General features: G+C 36.4%; 1 protein-coding gene across 1 annotated transcript; it reads left to right on the top strand.

Moving 5' to 3' along the window:
* Positions 1-1,490: 1,490 nt before the first annotated feature.
* LOC127853955 (uncharacterized) lies at positions 1,491-19,396 on the top strand. The gene is made up of 9 exons (XM_052388822.1): positions 1,491-1,780; positions 2,969-3,076; positions 9,415-9,563; positions 13,325-13,483; positions 14,491-14,600; positions 15,051-15,162; positions 15,820-15,947; positions 17,538-17,685; positions 18,581-19,396. Exons 1-9 carry the CDS (start codon positions 1,514-1,516, stop codon positions 18,627-18,629), a joined length of 1,230 nt encoding a protein of 409 aa, XP_052244782.1. The 5' UTR covers positions 1,491-1,513; the 3' UTR covers positions 18,630-19,396.
* The last annotated feature ends 588 nt before the right edge of the window (positions 19,397-19,984 follow it).

Raw genomic sequence — 19,984 nt, 5'->3', positions numbered from 1 at the left:
ATTGAGTACTTGAAATGGATAAATGTATACAAAGTTCACAATTTATGTGTTTATAAACGTAGTATTAGTTGTAGTACCTACCTTTCAAAAACAAAGCTCCGCAATAGACATGCACATGCAAACTCACATGTTGTACCTTAATACAGAAAAGCTGTGAAAAGTACTAAAATGTAACTGTATATTGATTTTACAAATCCATTAAATCACAAATCAGCATGATTAAAAAATCGATTTTTGCACATGTAAGAGGAATTAAAAGGGAGAGGGTACGCTGTGTCCACCCACTCAACCCCGTAGACGGTTAAGATAGTTTCAGATAGTCTTTCAAGAATGCAAATGTACAAATTTTCAATGCTCAGTGCGTCTCAGGTTTTTATGATGTTTACCATGATATTGGAAATAATATAGAAATAAATGTGTGTGAGTTTAAATCTATTTTTGTATACCTCATAATTGTACGCCTTGAATTTGTTTTATCAGCAACTACTAGAATTAAGTAAGATAAGTTTAGTACATGGAATGGTAGGTTGTCAAAAACATGACTATTTACAAAGGTCGTCATTGCAATGTCTATGACACGCACATGCATGGTAACAGTGTTAGACTATAAGATGGGGTCAGAGTTTAAGATCAAAATGCTTTAATTTTTTCATGAGAGAGAGTGGGAGGTAGATTCAAATGATAACTATTTGTATGGATATACGTGTTACTAATGAGTATTTGCAGATCATTTCAGGGGCGGTTCCAGGATTTCTAGTTATGGGGGATGGGATATTGAAAGATTTGCTGGGGGTCCAGGGGGCCGCTAGTGACGGGGGGGGGGGGGGGCGAACGTAGCGTCCGCCCCCCCCCCCCCATTGGATCCGCCTATGCATTTAATACTTACTTTCTTGGTCTTGTAGATCATTTCAGGGGCGGTTCCAGGATTTCTGGTTATGGGGGATGGGATATTGAAAGATTTGCTGGGGGTCCAGGGGGCCGCTAGGGACGGGTGGGGGGGGGGCGAACGTAGCGTCCGCCCCCCCCCCCCCCCCCATTGGATCAGCCTATGCATTTAATACTTACTTTCTTGGTCTTGTAAACTTTATTTGTATACAGTAACACATGTATAATTATATAAAGTAAACTGTTACGATAATTTTGTATTTACAAGGTTTCACTGGCCTCCAACCAGCACTAGAGATGTTATACTAAAAAAATTTAACAATCCGTGAAGTGTAGCGGATGTGGGCATGCTTACTGGAACCCCATAGACTGCATCGGCTAAATTGTGCCTCTGGCTACGCCAATTATAAATGTTTGTAAACACACTTACTTGTAATTTTCAATTTCAAAGCATAACGATGGGCTATTTTGAATTTTATAATACCATGCCATGCGAAGCACATATCCTAGTACATGTATACAGCATATGGCCTTGAATTGAGCAATACGCTACTTGGTATCAGGATATGGTACGATATACATGTGCAGTTCTTATCGCGATGACCTATATACACGCCCACAGTACATTATGGATTTAATAACAGTGGTTGTGCTAACATGTTCAATTATTATTGTGAAATTCTTGCTCAAAGGCGACCCAGAGCCTATCAATGGAGTTTATTCACAGCCAAACAAGTGGTACTGGATAAAATTCTACGCGTTTAAATTTATTTTGTGGTTAAGAAAACGGGAGCAAAATAAGGTCAACGGGGAAAATGCAGGAATGGGTCGAAAATCAAGAGATTCGCCAGAAGAAATGGATAAAGCACAAGTTCTACATAAGGAGCATCCGAAGGTTAAACTCATTTGTCGTAGTATTGTGTCATTCTATATAATTGCTATGCTAAAAGCGGCAAATAATATTTAATTCGTTAAACGTTCTCAATTTTGACCCGGTATTATAGTGTACTGATTATATTTTTTATTCTTTTAAAATACCCCTAACTGCAAATATTACAATGAAAAACGTCAGTACAGAGACACAATTCTTTATTATTCGTGTGATCTTGCACTTTTACTGATAATGTTGATGAATAAACAATAGCAGCCGATATTTGAATATGGAGGGTTAATGGTAAAGGTACGGTGATCCGTTAGGCCACTACTTGCTTCACTTTGTCGATCGCTATTACTCAAGCAAGACGGCGTAACAAATTACAACATGAATCTCGCGATCTAACATCGTAATCTTTTGTCTGCGTATCGTGCTTTTGTGTTTTTGAAGTGCGAATCCAAACGTCATAATCACGACGTGAGCTCCGCTATGAATCTCGCACAGTTATTTCGTACATGGAACTGTAAAGTATCACTCTTTCTCATTAGTATCTCGCCCCTTGCACCGTGATTTCCAACTTTCGACCATTGGATTAATACGAAACGACGCAAGGGCACGAACTTACGATATGGCATCACGAAATATTGATGCGACATTCTGAAAATTCGAATGGAGATCGCGATACAAATATACGGTATTGGGATTTTAATATCGTGATATGGTGATCATGGTTTCTGTTTTTCTTTTAAGAATGGTCGATATTGCGAGATTGATATCGAATTCTCGTCCACTTGGGTACGTGCAACTTGTCATATCGCGGCACTGGCCTTTAATAGAATACACGTACAACGTGTATAGTTAAATTGCGCAATGCGTAAGCAAATCCAAATAAGCTATGTACTTTATGACACAATTACATTTAGGAAATACTTTCCTTTGATGTCAATTAAATTACGAGTGAATATTAGTAGTAAGTTCCAATGTCCGCGTTTGAAAAACTTTTTATAAAATTATTTTGGTTTTACATTGAAAATACTGAAAACAAGTCATATACTGATATATTTAAGCAGACTGCGTTAATTTAATAGTTACATAGGTAATAATTATTATTTCCGTACTTGTTACCCATGTTTTTGTTGCTATACTTATGTCAAATCTTATCCGATTTACTATCTGCTAATGGCTCCTTTTCTGTTTTACCGGGCATAGGCGGTGGATGCTGTGTACCTGACCGGGAGTAACAAAGACGGCCAGTTCCTTGTGACAGCAACAGCACGACGTCATGGCAACCACGTGCAAACCATTGTCTATCTTAGGGTATGGTTTATAATGCAAATATTATTTTGTATTTTTTGGCGTAGTTTAATCCAACTTTTCACCTTAAATGACCTTTACATAACGCTAGCAGACCCGAATGAATACATTCACAATATTTAATATGCTCATTTGAACATAATCCCCCGGAATATTGAATACATCACCGCCTCTTTATAGTATAGGATTTAACATTGAACAGTGTAGGGAAATGCGAATTACTCTCTGTATGTTCATACGAAACATAGACACACAGTTACAATTCCGCTTTACCGGTAAATTATATCGCCAAGACTTTCAGGGTCAGAGCTGGTTAAGTAAATCGTCTTTGGAGGACGGAATGTACTTTAACCCATTTATGCCTAGTGGACTCTCCCATCCTTCTTAATTGGATCAATTTATTTCCAAAATTAGGGATGTCGAGTATATTTATTTCTATATTAGAATATTTCTTACAAAAAATCCATTAAGCAAACAGCATCATGCGGCGTCTCATCTGGGTCTACGCTGTTTGCCAAGGTCCTTTTTTCTAGACGTTAGGCATAAATGCAGGGTTGTCATTATTAACCGATTGCCGATCGAATTCATCGGTTAAAATTTCCAGAAAATCGGTTGTTTTTCCCGAATCTTCAAAATTGCGATCGGAAGTTTTGATCTCGCAAACCAACAATAATTGATGAGGAATAACTTTCGTTTAGTATAGCAAAACCGAGTCCAGTCCTACTGTTTTCAATGAATTTCTCAGCGAGTGGCCAATATTGATTTTTTCCAGCTGTCAATCAAATTCTTCTTGGTAAGCGCATCAACCAATCAGCCCTCAGGCAGCCAAATACACGCCGACCCCACGTGAAACTGTATCAAATAACTGTAAATTTTACAGATTATTACTGACCTTATCTAAACGAATGTAACACTGTACATAAAGCGTAATTAACTTGTTTTTTTAGTTAGAGAAAAAGTTTCATATAAAAAAATGCTCTATAATTTTCTACCAAAATATAATATATTAGCGACCTCTGCGCTAGGAAGTTGTCATTCAGCAATTAAATATTAAAGTCCACTCTTTCCTCAAGGAAGAATGACATGATGTTATACATGAAGTCTAATTTTGGCATGATTTTCATCTGTACATGAAATATACGAGAAATGTGTCTTTGTTGCTAGAATTTTCATAACTTTCCGTGAATAATGAAATCTGAAAATGCTTTCGGATAACACATTTAATTATACGCATTTTAAAATACTTCAATTGAATAATGCATTTTGTTATACAAATGGTCATAACACATAATGTAATAAGTAGGTAAATAACGTGTTTAGACATTGCCAAACTATGCATACATATAGGTCTACATGCATGAGTGACCTGACAAGTTATATCACAATCAGGAATGAAGTATACTCGGTAAAATTTAAAGAAAGACGCGTTTGTATTCTCAGAAATTCACTTTCACTTTCAAACTTTTCTGAAAAGAGGAACATGTAACATTTTAGATCGAGTCATTGATTTGTCGTAATTACTAAATATAAACGGTTTTCAATGCTTTCAAATCGCGCCACGTGATTCACGCATGTTCAATGGAAATTCCCGAATTCCACAATTCCATTTGTATATGCACTTGCGTAAACTACTCCTATAAATATGAGGTCGATTTACATCGACCTCATATCGTTTAACGTTATTTTGCAATAGCATCGTTCCGACATGAATTCATGTCGGAAGCTTTAACGGTATCAAATTCATATAACAGCACAGAATAATCATGCAATAAATTATTAAACATAAAATATAAACATTATTTTACTAATTGCATTAGAAAAATGTTTATACAAACTTACAAGTAATGATAGTCCAGACCTTAAAACACTGCCACTGTTCAAATTCCATATTGTTGCCATATAGCACTGTGTAAATTGAAAGTTGCATAATGTTACCTCATTGGTCGGTTATAAATACATTGTTTCTCTATGTATAGTATTCGATTTAGACGAAAATAATAATTTACGTGGAATGTCATATTAGTTTTCCATTAAAACTTTGATCTTGCTGTGTGTGTTTATGGACGTTATTAATTATGTTATACTTATTTTTGTATTTCATTAAGAATTAGAACGTGTAGCCCTTTTTGTTAACTGTTTTTAGCAAACGATTCGCGGCTTAATAAGACACGGACAATAGTTAAAGCGACACTTTCATTTAAAGGTTTAATGTGAACAATATTAAATGAAACCTTTTTTGGTATTAATATATTTTATTGACATGTTAAATTCTATACTTAAAGGTGTTTAGTCTTTAAAAAGATGTCGCTGATATTGTTAATTTCAATAACTGTTAATATGCTTAATGTTGTGTAAGAAATTGAATAGTTTCACTGAGTTTTATTCCCGCCTAAAATCCGATATCGTAAAACGCGCAACGGTTAAGAATAAGGTCTAAATAAGTTTAAGTATTCAGATCTGAATATCAGCAGCTGTGCCAGCTGGGAGCCCCGTTTTGGCTTTAACAACCGCAAGCGAAACAACATACTTTTTTAAGTCTTGCACTTAGACTCCATGATCACAAGTATAGGTCCCTGCTGTGGCGTATGACACCATAGTGTTATTTAGTATTGGTCGGCACAGTATCTGATCATAACGAGACAATTGGTTTGTGCTGAACACAGGGGCAATAAAACCACAGATCTATCAAAAACAAGATTATTGAGATATCTTTTATCAAATTGAACACCGCGATAAAAATGCTCAAACCACGGACTCTGTATTACACGGATAAGAAACATGGCAACATTCTCAGAATCATCACTGCTATATGTGTAATCACCTAACAATTCGTCTAAAAGTAATTTATATATTTGAGTTGAAGACGATGTACTGTTGTATAAGTCTGAATAAACTATCTGTCTGCCTGTCTAAATCAAAGCCGTCATCGTCCCAGTGAAAAAAAATCTGATTTTGAATAGTTGAACATGATGCCCTAATGTCAAAATACGAAATGACCCGCGTAACACCGACCGTGATTTTCAAGAATCTTTAATAAATTGATAATTTAAGGTAAATAACATTTCATATAATTATACATAATTCCCTCGTTGATAATTAACAGCAAACGATGAATGTTTTTGACACCCATTTTATTTCAAGTATGCATGCAAAGCCGAATAAAATCGAGAGGGTCCGCTATATACGCTGTTTCATCATAAATTTAACACCCTTTCTGTGTTATAAACAAGAGCTGAAATAGGTAATTTATTAAGATTTATTTATAATAAGCTTTATTGATATGTTTCGTGAACAAAATACTACAATATATCATAAAAAATATAATAATCATGGCAAAGGAAATTCAATGGCCGGTTTCTAAACAAAAGCATAATCGCCAAGACCGTAGCATCAGTTCAGTGCGTTAGGAACGCGCGCTACTTTCTTCCGCCTTCATTCCTTAATTACTTTCGTTTTTAAACATTTTTTTTTTCTATCGTATACAGAATTCTATTCTCCTAAGCAAGATGTAATTTTTAAAACTGAACTCCAAATATAAACGCTACAAATTGGTATTAAGTACGAACATGTCAACCGTAAATCTAGATTCTAAAACTCCAAAACGGTATGATATTTGCAAAAGTTAAAGTTATAACTCACCGGGCTGTCGAAATCAGAAGAACGCTACAAATTGGTATTAAGTACGAACATGTCAACCGTAAATCTAGATTCTAAAACTCCAAAACGGTATGATATTTGCAAAAGTTAAAGTTATAACTCGCCGGGCTGTCGAAATCAGAAGAACGCTACAAATTGGTATTAAGTACGAACATGTCAACCGTAAATCTAGATTCTAAAACTCCAAAACGGTATGATATTTGCAAAAGTTAAAGTTATAACTCGCCGGGCTGTCGAAATCAGAAGAAAAACGTAATATATATTTATATATCTGTTTACTACGTAACGTAAGCTTTCTAATGATATATAATTTGTCAAAATCGGCCGAGAAATGAAACTATAATTCAACAAAAGACGTGAGTGGGTACATCAAAATGTATAACCTCGGCGCTTCGCTGTACGCTAATTGTACAAAATCGATAGCCACAATACGGCAAAACGCGCGGTGGTAAAACATAAAATGTGTATTTCTTGTGTTTATCTCGCTATAAATCCATTAATAACAACGGGAATATACTAAAACGTATATTTTTGAAAGAGGAATTAATAAGCAACAAGATAACGTATAAACCAATAAAATCGGATGAATAGTTTTTGCATAAGATTGAATTTACTACAGTAAGGGTCAAATACTCGATTCATCTCCTAACAATATACACTCCGTGATACAACTGGTAGTTTGAACACACACATATAGGTTCCATTTAATTAAAGAGTACAGAAAGCTAAAAAGTGATGTGGTTTGTTGTACAACAACAATTGGTTATGTGTAACCTATTCAAAAAATAATTTCGTTCAAGATAATTCAATGTAATTCTATAAACGACAAACACACAAAGTGTGTTGTGTATGTTTATTTTTTAAAATGTACATATGTGGTTTAAAAGCACAAATTTTACACATTTAAGAGGTAATCGCTCACATATGTGTCTAATTAATGATAATTGTATGCATTAGCAAAGATTTAACGAGAAAAACTGAAGTTTTAGTTGAACTCAATTTGCTATAGGAAAACGACGGTAGCCGTTTAGACGTAAGCGGGGTAGCTTACGTCTAATTATTTGGACTATTGCGTAAACGAAATTCTTTAACACATTTATTGTCAATATTGGCCGTATATTTGGTTTTGAAAATAGAAATCGTAATAATACTGGATTATCGGGTAATGGAAAGAATTGGAACATGCGAAGATCTATCAATATAATCAGTTTTAACATTGTACAGTAGACTAAAAATATGAAAATCTTAAAATTTTCTCTTCTGTTTAGACCTCAGTTTAACTTTTTCTGCTCTGAGAATATCAGTATTTTGTCCCTCAAAATGTCTAGAATTCGTTTTCGGTTGGGGAGCTTCGCCCCCCTGGCCCCCTTACCAGAGCCTTGCCTTGGATCCAAAAGGGGGCTCAGGAAGCCCCCTTGACCCCCAGCCCAATCGGTTACTATTCCAAAATAATCCATTGTTTGCAAACATACTGACAACCCTGATATGGGTTAATAAATGCCTTATGTTGATAACACAGTTTTGCTTTCAAGATTTGAAAAATAAAAATTTTAGTAAAAGAAATGGATGAATGCCATTTGTCTGGTTTTGTGAGACAAAACTACCGAAATAATATTGTGTCCATGATAGGAGGGAAAGTCTTTAATGATCTAGCCACACATGTGTGACGTACGCGGTAAGTCTGTCTGAAAATCTTTCCTGCAAACCAGAATAGGCTACCGACATTTGTCAATTTGCTATAAATAAGACAGTTTGACAATTTCCTATGGGACAGTATTGTGGTCTGATGATCCTTTTACAAGACGCAATGAGTTTTTTAAGACCCGCGTCATGCGAGAATGGGCTTAATGCAAAATGCTGCCTGCGTAGCTCCTGTCCTGCCAGTCTTGTCAATATATGCATACTGAGACGGATACTCAGGAGATACCACGAAACCTTGCGTCCTATTTGTATAGCGGTAAGCGTAGACCCTGACCAGACTATGCAAGTGTACAGGCTGGGCTTGAGCTGCGCTGACCGCATATGCCATAAGACCAACTTTCGCATGACGCCGATGTAACGGTGCTATTTGAATGTGTTGAAAGAAAGCTGCATCTTAATCAAATATTAACCTTATGTTTCGAATACGAAGAAATAACTTCATTATAAGTCATGTGAGGACATATATGATGTGATCTCAAGTAGTAAAATTTGTATCTACGAACACTATTATGTGGTTTTATATACGTGCACTTCATACCAAACATTTTAAACGTCGGATATGCGACTATTAAGTGAACAAAAGGAACACAACAATACATAAACATTTTTTTTTCAAATAAAATAATGTAGAAACGTAAATTGTCTACCTTTATTTCAAAGTAAGGATATACGACGAATACAAAAAAAAACAGCCACACTATTCCAATAAACTCATAATTGGTTGTTTGAGTTTATTATATATCAATATGATGCCGTAATATTTTTTAGATATTCATTTTAGAATGTACTTAAACATGCAAAAATGCACATTTGGAATACTGTTATTTAATAATGTTTCATTGTGCCCAATTTAATGGTTTATAGCGCTCTTTTTCCAATCCAAAATGAACAGACTGTAAAATAACAAACAAACAATCACTGCGACTAGGAATTATGTGGTATTGTTATTACCTAACTTACCTATTTTGCTCCCGTATTACAAGTTACCGGATGTCGGCTTTCTAGAGCTGCCTTCGATGCCGGACACGTCTCTGAGAGGGTCACAGGAAGGCGAGTACGCGGCAGGGGGTCTCCACATCCGGCCCATGGAAACCATGAAGACGTGGAGCATAAAGTTTGATGGCAAACTCAGGTACATCAGCATCCTTATTTTATGTAGTGCATGCAATGGTCAAATTTTCATATAAATCGTTTTTCTACGGTACATTTATACATGCATAATACATTTAAAAGATGCATGATATGCTCAGAGTAGCATTTTAATAATTATATCTATAAAGTGTGTCCCGTCAGCGTTTTGTTCATTGTCTACAGTGTTAAAATAGCTTGCACACACTCGAATAGCAAGTGGGACATGCCTTAGTATAATTATGTGCGAACCGGTAAAATTTTATAATAAATATGTTACTGCTTTTCGTTCACATCTTAACTCTTATATTTATTTTTTTGCGTGGATAATAAAAAAATGCAATTTAAATGTAATAGTGCTATGATATTTCATGTCCCAGTAGTATCCTACGTCAATTTATGTCTGTTACAACTTTTGAAGCGATTGAAAGCTAGTATGTCTGATAGCACTATCACACTCTTGGTTATTTATTAACCCATTTATGCCTAGTGGACTCTCTCATCCTTCTAAATTGGATCAATTTATTTCCAAAATTATGGATGTCTTGTAAATTTATTTCTATTTAGAATATTTAAGCAAACAGCGCAGACCCTGATGAGACGCCGCATCATGCGGCGTCTCATCAGGGTCTACGCTGTTTGCCAAGGTCTTTTTTCTAGACGTAAGGCATAAATGGGTTAATGTTTACCGAAGCTGCTCATCTGCTTGCGAATCTGTGCTTATTCTTTTTTTGGCGTTAGCTGTGTACGTCAGCTTTTCACCTTAGCCTGACCTTTGTAAACGACCAATCAATTTAAATATAAAATTTTCCGCCGAAAGTCCTGAAACTTTTCGCAGTAGAAAACGGTCAATCTACAAACAGATTTCACATTAACATTAATATGTTATTCCATCGACTTTCTATTTTTGGGAAGTGTAGGGACAGGGATACTACAGTTCGTCTAGCAACGATGTTAATTGCGTATTCAGCATGCAGCAATTGTAGCTCTATCTCTAATAATTAGGGTTGAGAGATAGAGCAGTTTCACACTCAATTTTCGACATCAATACCGAGTGTGTGCCCCTTTATATGTAGAAGAATGTCAGCGCCAGAGCTTAATGGCTGTGTTCTCATATTTGGTTATTACTACGATATCGCATTCTGTGCACTCAAATTATTTAGATCATATAAGAATCGTTGTTAAGTAACCTGATATACGCTTTGACGAAAACATTGAAATATTGTTTTCGAAATTGACCGTTAAACACGAAAATGTTTAAAGCTTTAAACAAGCCGTCGTTTCAGCAGCGGATTTGTTACCTCACTTTAAAGCATTGCATTCCAATCCGCAAGGTATCAAGGTCAGTTTGCGGTCAGTTGCGGAAATCTTTATATAAACGCTGTCGCGTATACTTTGTGCACTTGAAGTCTGTTTTGATCAGAAAGATACTAAATAAAAATATTCGGCAATATTACTGTGGTATGTTAAATATAAATGTTTAATATCTTTTCAACATTTGCATGATAAGGACCGATTTTGATAAAATTAATTAGAAATATTTATCCATTTAGACCAATTTATTAAGCATGAGCACAATAATTCACGATACTATTTATAATGTAATTAAATAAGATTCGAGTATTGCTGGCTGACATATATGCACTCATTTATATTCATAGTTCTTGTGTTTTGCTATTCTGTATATATAGATATCTGAGTAATTATATCTAATAAAGCAAAATAAGCCACGAAATCTGGCGCAACACCCCGTAATTGATTTGCTTGTGATGTAGCTAAAAACTGCGCAGAAAAAAAGGCATCCGCTACTTTTTATCTCATAGATAAAACTTTTGATCGTTTATAAACATCGACCACAATTAACGCCTTATATCTTTTTAGCTCACCTGAGCACAACGTGCTCATGGTGAGCTATTGTGATCGCCTTTTGTCCGTCGTGCGTCGTGCGTTGTGCGTCGTGCGTCGTCATTATTTACCTTGTTAACACTCTAGAGGCCACATTTATTGTCCAATCTTCATGAAACTTACTCAGAACATGTGTCCCAATAATATCTTGGACAAGTTCGAAAATGGTTCCGGTTGATTGAAAAACATGGCCGCCAGGGGGCGTGGCAGTTTGCTATAGTAAAACCTTGTTAACACTCTAGAAGTCACATTTATTGTCCGATCTTCATGAAACTTTGTCAGAACATGTGTCCCAATAATATCTTGGACGAGTTCGAAAATGGTTCCGGTTGGTTGAAAAACATGGCCGCCAGGGGGCGTGGCAGTTTTCCTTAAATGGCTATAGTAAAACCTTGTTAAAACTCTAGAAGTCACATTTTCAGTCCAATCTTCATGAAACTTTGTCAGAACATGTGTGCCAATAATATCTTGGACGAGTTCGAAAATGGTTCCGGTTGGTTGAAAAACATGGCCGCCAGGGGGCGTGGCAGTTTTCCTTATATGGCTATAGTAAAACCTTGTTAACTCTCTAGAAGTCACATTTTTAGTCCAATCTTTATGAAACTTGGTCAAAACATGTGTCCCAATAATATCTTGGACGAGTTCGAAAATGGTTCCAGTTGAATGAAATACATGGCCACCATGAGGCGGGGCAGTTTTCCTTATATGGCTTTACTGTATGTTAAAACCTTGTTAACACTCTAGAAGTCACATTTATTGTTCGCTCTTCATGAAACTTTGTCAGAACATGTGTCCCAATAATATCTTGGACGAGTTCGAAAATGGTTCCGGTTGGTTGAAAAACATGGCCGCCAGGGGGCGTGGCAGTTGTCCTTATATGGCTATAGTAAAACCTTGTTAACACTCTAGAAGTCACATTGTTAGTCCAATCTTCATGAAACGTTGTCAGAACATGTGTTCCAATAATATCTTGGACGAGTTTGAAAATGGTTCCGGTTGGTTGAAAAACATGGCCGCCAGGGGGCGTGGCAATTTTCCTTATATGGCTATAGTAAAACCTTGTTAACACTCTAGATGTCACATTTTTAGTCCAATCTTCATGAAACTTGGTCAAACATGAGTCCCAATAATATCTTGGACGAGTTCGAAAATGGTTCCAGTTGAATGAAAAACATGGCCACCTTGGGGCGGGGCAGTTTTCCTTATATGGCTTTACTGTATGGTAAAACCTTGTTAACACTCTAGAAGTCACATTTGTGGTCCAATGCTCATGAAACTTGGTCAGAATATTTGGACTAATAATATCTGGGCTAAGTTCAAAAATGGTTGAGATCAGTTAAAAAACATGGTTGCAAGGGGGCGTGGCATTTTTCCTTAAATGGCTATTTACTACAAAAACCTTGTTAACACTCTAGAAGTCACATTTATTATCCAATCTTTATGAAACTTGATCTGAACATTTTTTCTAACAATACCTTGAGTGAGTTTGAAAATGGTTATGATTTGTTGAAAAAGATGGCCGCCAGGGGGGGGGGGGCAGTTGTCCTTATATGGCTTTAGTGAAAATTTGTTGACACTATATTAGCCACATTTATTGGCCAATCTTCATGAAACTTGGTCAGAACATTTGTCCCAATGAAATTTTGCCAGAGATTGAAGCTGGGTCATATGAGCTCAAAAACTAGGTCACAAGGTCAAATATTTAAAAAAACCATGTTAAAAGTCACTTTTTTGGTCCAAAATAATCTTCATAAATCAGCTTGCATTTTTTACAGAACAGTCTAGTTCCTTTGGCTTTCAGGTGAGCGCCTTAGGGCCTGATGGCCCTCTTGTTTAAAGATATTTATTGTTTTTATTTAGACAAGTGTCGTCTGGAAAACTTCTCAACGTGACCTTTGACCTCACTTGGACGGCTTGCACGCGCTACTTCGATTTTGACATCGACCTTCATCCTGACACGTTGTGTGATGCTATTGCACGAGAAAAGTGGTCCAGGACTTTCTTCGACACGCTTAAAACGTATGTATATGAGCCTCAATAAGGATAAATACGCCTTATTGCATTTACGAAAAGTGTCGTCCCAGATTAGCACAGGTTGATCAGGGATGACCCTTTCAGACGAAACTGGATTTTCGTAAGAGGTGACATTCTTTAAACGAAAAATACATAAAAATACAACGAAGCGGATAGTGTTTACCCTGATAAGCCTGTGCTGACTGAACAGGCTGATCTTGGACGACTCTGTGCGCACATTCTTCAAGCCCCGTTTTCACAGCGTGATTCTTATATGTATTAGTCTGGAAACATATGACTTACAGTAATCTAAATACAGAAACATGTGTTTAATCATAATTATCACGTGAACAAGTTCCAAAATTGACTCAAGTCAATACGATATTCATGCATCGTAATTATACAGGTACGATGCGATATTGATGCGATTAACCTGGAAACAAATCAGATTAAAGACAATTAACAAACTCCAAACCTAAGTGTTTGATTTATACAAATCGTAAACGCATCTAGAAGACAGTGATTTGGCACTGCAACTTTACGTCTAAAAAAACGGGAAAACTTAAGGCAAAATCCTGTCGGAATTTACATTGTATATTTCAAATCATATTCATTGAAGGTGTTTCTGTAAGATTTCTTGAAATTATTTAAGGCGATATATTTTTTCCTAGTCGCATTACGTCAGGGTAGTTTTTCGCTCTACTGGAAACTGTTATTTTAAACCTTTAAACCTATTTTAGCTCGATTACATCGAAATCAGGCTTTTTGAACAGCTTCGAGTCCGTTTCCTGGGACTAGAACATGTACTTGGTGTCTTTGGGGGAGATCGAAGGAATGCTGCCAGTGGGGATAGAACCCTTGACCTCCCGATCGCTAGGCAGACACCATATCCACTACGTCACGTCGACCTGAAACCTTTTAAAACTCGGTATATATCATAGTGGGGCCTTAATCTCAGGTTGGCGACTCAGGGCCATCTTGACCCTCTTGATTTGATATACGACTCGTTTTAGAATCCATCAGACCCATTACGAGCAGTTCGGGGACACAAGAGGAACCGTCCACATTGAGGGCCATGACCCCGTAACCTTCGATGTAAGGGGAGTAAGGGACCACTCTTACGGTAAGGAAAACAGAAGCGCATAATTAGATATGTAATATCCCAATTAAAGTTTATTTAATTTTGTTTATTTTTTTTTAATATCCACATGTAAGGTTATTAAACCAAGTTCATCTATACTGAGTTATATAAACACAGATTGCTGTTTTGACCGTTTAAGCTTTCACGACGACATCGTGCAAGTAGCTTTTGTTATAACATGATTAAGAGTTAAATTGCCTTTTATTATTTTAATGTCGTTTTTTTTCGTAAGTGTGGATTGCTATATGACCGTTTCGAATTACTACACACGCATAAAATTGATACAGGCGTGAGCGGAAGATATTAAATTCATTTATATAGTACCAGTTTATTACATATCAGATTTTCTTGTCACATGGTCCGCATTATTTTTAAGTAAACGGCGATACGCCTCATAAATAATACTGTATAAATTAAACAAATCCAATACAGGGAACATCCGGAACTGGCGACAGCTCCACCGGTACTGCATCCAGTACGCGAGTTTCGAGGACGGGTCCAACCTCAACATTTCAGCCATATCCATGCCCGCCACGACATCTAGGTAAAAATCATCGTTTCGGAAATGCCCTGGGACATCAGGCTTTCAAATTCTTTAAAAACGAAAACACGAACATATTCGATCGAAAATATTGCTCATTTTTCTGAACAAGTTCGTTTCAAAATGATGAAAATAATGAAGGCTAAATGTTCCGGCTTGAGTTTGTTTATAAATGTTTAAACCGTTTTAACGTTCCAAGTTGGCAATAATGAGCAGCTTGGGTTTAAGGAAGTCTTTCCTAATCTGACAGTTTTCTACTTCGTTATGAATACGTCCGTTAGAGCTTGCATACTATCTTGAATTATTTGGGCTAACAATAGGTTAATTTAACGATGTGAATGTTCCTTTTACGACATTCAGTTTAAACGCGCGCAAATATTAAAAGAACCGATAAGAAACTAACTGCATGAATGAATAAACTACGTGTTTGAAAATTACTCTGATTACCAAATTCAGTTCATAACGATATCAGGTAATAAGGAAGTATTTTTAAGTTTTCGCATTGCGTTTCATTTGTTGGAATTGTTAAAAAGTATTTAAATTAAAGTTTAGTTGTACCCACATGTTACCTGAGCGGGTTTAGTTTTCATCCACAACTCCGTTTTACGTTTTATAGAAATTCACACATCTTGTTAGAAAACTTATACTTCTTATGTCCAGACTTCACTGCGGGTTTCTGTTCCACCCTGACGGCAGCCTGGACAAAATGTCTTGGTGTGACCTTGAATTCCATCACCTAGGTGACGACGGCACGCCAGTGTCTGACTTTACCATTAGGTTTAAAGCCGGTAGGTCTTCTATTATCATGCGTCTGTGCGAGAAACGCGTGCTCTCTGCATCCATCGTGTGAGTTCTTTGTTTGACGTATAAGGATATTGCAGATGTGTAAATAGTTAAAGTTTAGTTAAGAGTGATATTAATAGGCGGCTTTTCAATTGCTTTTGACAAAATGTTGTTTTAGGATTAATACCTTTATTTGTTGAAATGTCATTTTTAGCTCATCTATTTTTTGAAAAAAAAGATGAGCTATTGTCATCACCTGAGCGTCGGCGTCTGCGTCGGCGTTGGTGTCCGGTTAAGTTTTGTGTTTAGGTCTACTTTTCTCATAAAGTATAAAAGCTATTGCATTCAAACTTGATACACTTACTTACTATCATGAGGGGACTGGGCAGGCAAAGTGAGATAACTCTGGCTTGCATTTTGACAGCATTACGTGCCCTTTTTACACTTAGAAAATTGAAAATTTGGTTCATATTTGTGTTTAGCTCCTAACGTATCAAGGTATTTGCTTTCAAACATCAAATAATTTCATACTATCACGAGGGTACTGTACCTGTCAAGTAGAATTTGACATTGACCTTTCAATGACATTGACTTTCAAGGTCAAATTATTTAATTTTGCTGAAATTGCCATAACTTCTTTATTTATGATCAGATTTTATTCATACTTTGACAAAACAACACTTACCTGACATACCACAATAGACTCCACCCAAACCATCCCCAAAACCCCACCCCAGAATCCCCCCCCCCAAAAAAAAAAATTCCCCCATTTTTTCTTATTTTTGAAAGATCATCTAATAAATGACCACACCCTCACAATATACCCCCCTCTCACCCTCCCCGGACCCCATCACCGACCCCCCCCCCCCCTCCAAAAACATATTTTTTGAGACATGGTTAAAAAAACACAAATATTTATTGTTATTATTTTATTTTTGAAAGACGTCCAACAATCCCACCCAAGAATTCCCCATTTTTTCATTTTGTTTCTTATTTTTGGAAGATAATGTAATGAAAAAACACACCCCTACACTATACACCCCTCTCCACCCCCACCCCTCCCTCCTTTTTGATTGAAGTATTGAGATAGGTCCCTTCTCCTATAAAAATAAAAATAGATTAGCGGTCTGCACCCGCTAGGCGGTGCTCTTGTGTATAAATATTTTCACTACTTATGTATTCAAAGCTCATTACGTTAATAAGTAAGGAAATTGTGCACAGAGCGTTAATTCATCATTAATCGTGCAATTAAAAAAATAACCTTCCACAAATGATCCCCATGTCTATAGCTAAAAGTTGAATGTCTCAGTAACTGTAGAGATCTAGTGTCAGATACAGCCATAATAGAGTTTATTATTAATATTTTAATACATGTATGCAACTATAGAAACCTCATGAATTATGACCGTTAGCATTCTTGTTATGCCTTTTGTCTATGTCAAGGAACAGTGCTTATGTTAATCTTCTTAATGTATGTATAGAGTCATTATCGGGCCGTTGGGCAAATACTTTAAACATGTATGGTATACTAGGAATTCCTATGGCGGATAATAAACATGTTTAAGTCCATGCTGCTACACTGCCTTTGTTGCCAGGCGACAAGACGCGCACCGTGACGGCGAAGGTTCTGGACACACGTCAGTTCTACATCGGTGACGGCAGAGACGCCAAGATATTCGAGCGCTATGTGCGATACGAGATGGACGGGGTGGTGGGGTACGGACTCAGCGAGTGGGAATACGTGTGAGTCTTAACGTACACCTAGTTAAACTTACTAAACTTTTTGTTATGCACTGGGCCTGGTTGCTCAAAACTTTTACCGCCAGTTAACCCTTTACCCCTCAGAGACGCATTTTGACGCACCTGTAGTCCCTTAGAAAGTTAAATTTAATTAAAGACCTTTCTTCTAAATTCAAGTTTAAAAGGCTTTATCTTCAAACCTTATATACTGATGAGCAGCAAACAGCATAAAACCTGAACAGATTGCGAGTAACTCCCAGGCTGTTCTGGTTTTTTGCTGTTTGCTCATTGCCATGTTCACTTTGCTTCTGAGTGGGAAAAGGTTTTAAGGTAATAGCTGTTCATTATTTGGATCAAGTTATTTATGTGACTTAATTGTTGATCCTTTAATGTATGTATTCATTGTAAACAACTGTGTATGCTCGAATAATTTGAATATGTTTGATATTATTATTGCTTTTAAAATCAATTTTATTTGGGTCTGTAGTGAAGAGACTGTTACCTTAACTGCCCGTTAAAGTTAAGAGTAATCGGGTCCTGGTCAAATTTAATGACTTGGTTTACAATGAATAGTATACTTTCAATATGTTAAGTTTATTTATTTCGAGCATGAGTGACTTATTTAATTGATGACACTTTTTTTTGGAAATTACCTATGTCAACGATAAATTCCCTGAAACAATGTTTAAGAATATGTTTTACAAGACATAACCGTCAAACTGAGATACAACCGTTCGATTGTCAGCAAGTCAGCACGAATTATTATCTTTAACACAAAGATTATTTGGATCTATGAAACATACGCATTGTGTACATAAATGTTTTATAAACGAATAACCAGCACGTTGTTTCTCACTGTAAGTGGACAATCCTAATTGCCCTTTATGACTCATTTCAGAAACAACGACGGAACAGACCCACAGAACAACATGGGACTGAACTTTTGAGACCAACACAGGCTACATTCGCGGATTTGGGATCTCGAGTTAAAGGGGGTTGTTCATGACATGAACCGCGTCATGCGAAAATCTATGTTATGCCAGTGTAGCTACAGACCAGCATGTGCAATCGTGTGATTAATCACGCTGTCTGCTGAAAATCACGCAAAGTTTTGTGGTCTGATTAGCATCCTGACCAGACTGCGCGTATTCATATGGCTTAAGATAAGCATGACGCGGGACTTATTCAGGAACAGTAAAACGCTTTCAGCTACCTTTATGGGTTTGCCAAGAAATCAGCAGTGTATCGACAGCATCCGCAAACATTTGAAAAGAAAAAAACTGATGGTTGTGATGGACACCAAATGAATAAAACATATAGGTTCCAACTTAATACTTACATATTGTGTTTTCATGTATTTTGATGCCTATAGTCGAGTATAAGACAATTGTGACAACTGGTAAGTGGCTTTTCGATTGTTTCTCCAAGAGAGAAAAATGTCATGTTATCTGATTATTGAAAAGTATTATGTTATTTCATTACCCGTGAATTAAAATGGCTTAATCAATGACAATCTGTATATTTGTTTACATGTCACACTTAACAACATAAGTATAAATGCTTTTTGCTTTCATATTGTATGTAGTAATTTGAACAATCATTGTATTAATGCTTTTTGCTTTCATATGTATGTAGTAATTTGAACAATCATTTTATGTATATTTTACTGCATGTTTATTTGATTTGTTCAGCTTAAAGCACAATGTGACACGTTTTAGAATTCCATGTGTTATATATACTATTTTGGTAACTTTCGCATAACTATGCATGTACTTATTGCTTATATATTGTCAGTTTGGTTTGTATAACGATATACATTCGATTTTTAAATGTATACACGAAACATTGCTTAGTCGTTAGATCTATTATTTTACATCTCGTTCTTTTGCTATGATAAAAAACACAACTTTCATTACACAAACCTTGAAACAACCCAAGGGAAAGAAAACGAAGAACTTATTTGCATGTTAATGTAAATTAACTGATTGACCATCGAACTGTCATTTAAGATATATCCTACATGCACCTGACGTAATTCTTCAAAGCTCGTTTGTTTTAGTTGGTACAGTATAATATTAATCCCGTCATACGAAAATGGATCTTATGCCATATTCAGCCAGCGAAGCTCCAGACCAGCCTGTGCTCTTACACAGTCTGGTCAGGAGCTTCCTTGCCGGCTAATAAGACCTTGTAACAGTTTGACTGACTTAATAGTGGACAGCGTAGCTCTCTACCAAACTCTGCAAAGGCGCAAGCTGATTTGGAGCTACGCTGATAGCATATGTCATAAGACCCTTTTTTG

This window comes from Dreissena polymorpha, chromosome 12 (genome assembly GCF_020536995.1).
Source record: "Dreissena polymorpha isolate Duluth1 chromosome 12, UMN_Dpol_1.0, whole genome shotgun sequence".
Taxonomy (NCBI): Eukaryota; Metazoa; Mollusca; class Bivalvia; order Myida; family Dreissenidae; genus Dreissena; species Dreissena polymorpha.
Note: the sequence above shows the minus strand (reverse complement) of the source record. Positions and strands in the feature narration are given on the sequence as shown.

Excerpts from the sequence above, each read along its gene's own strand:
- LOC127853955 (XM_052388822.1), top strand. The coding sequence starts at position 1,514 with ATGGATTTAATAACAGTGGTTGTGCTAACATGTTCAATTATTATTGTG. Across the intron at positions 3,077-9,414 it reads AAACCATTGTCTATCTTAGG|TTACCGGATGTCGGCTTTCT; the intron begins GTATGGTTTATA and ends CCGTATTACAAG. Across the intron at positions 15,948-17,537 it reads TACCATTAGGTTTAAAGCCG|GCGACAAGACGCGCACCGTG; the intron begins GTAGGTCTTCTA and ends CTTTGTTGCCAG.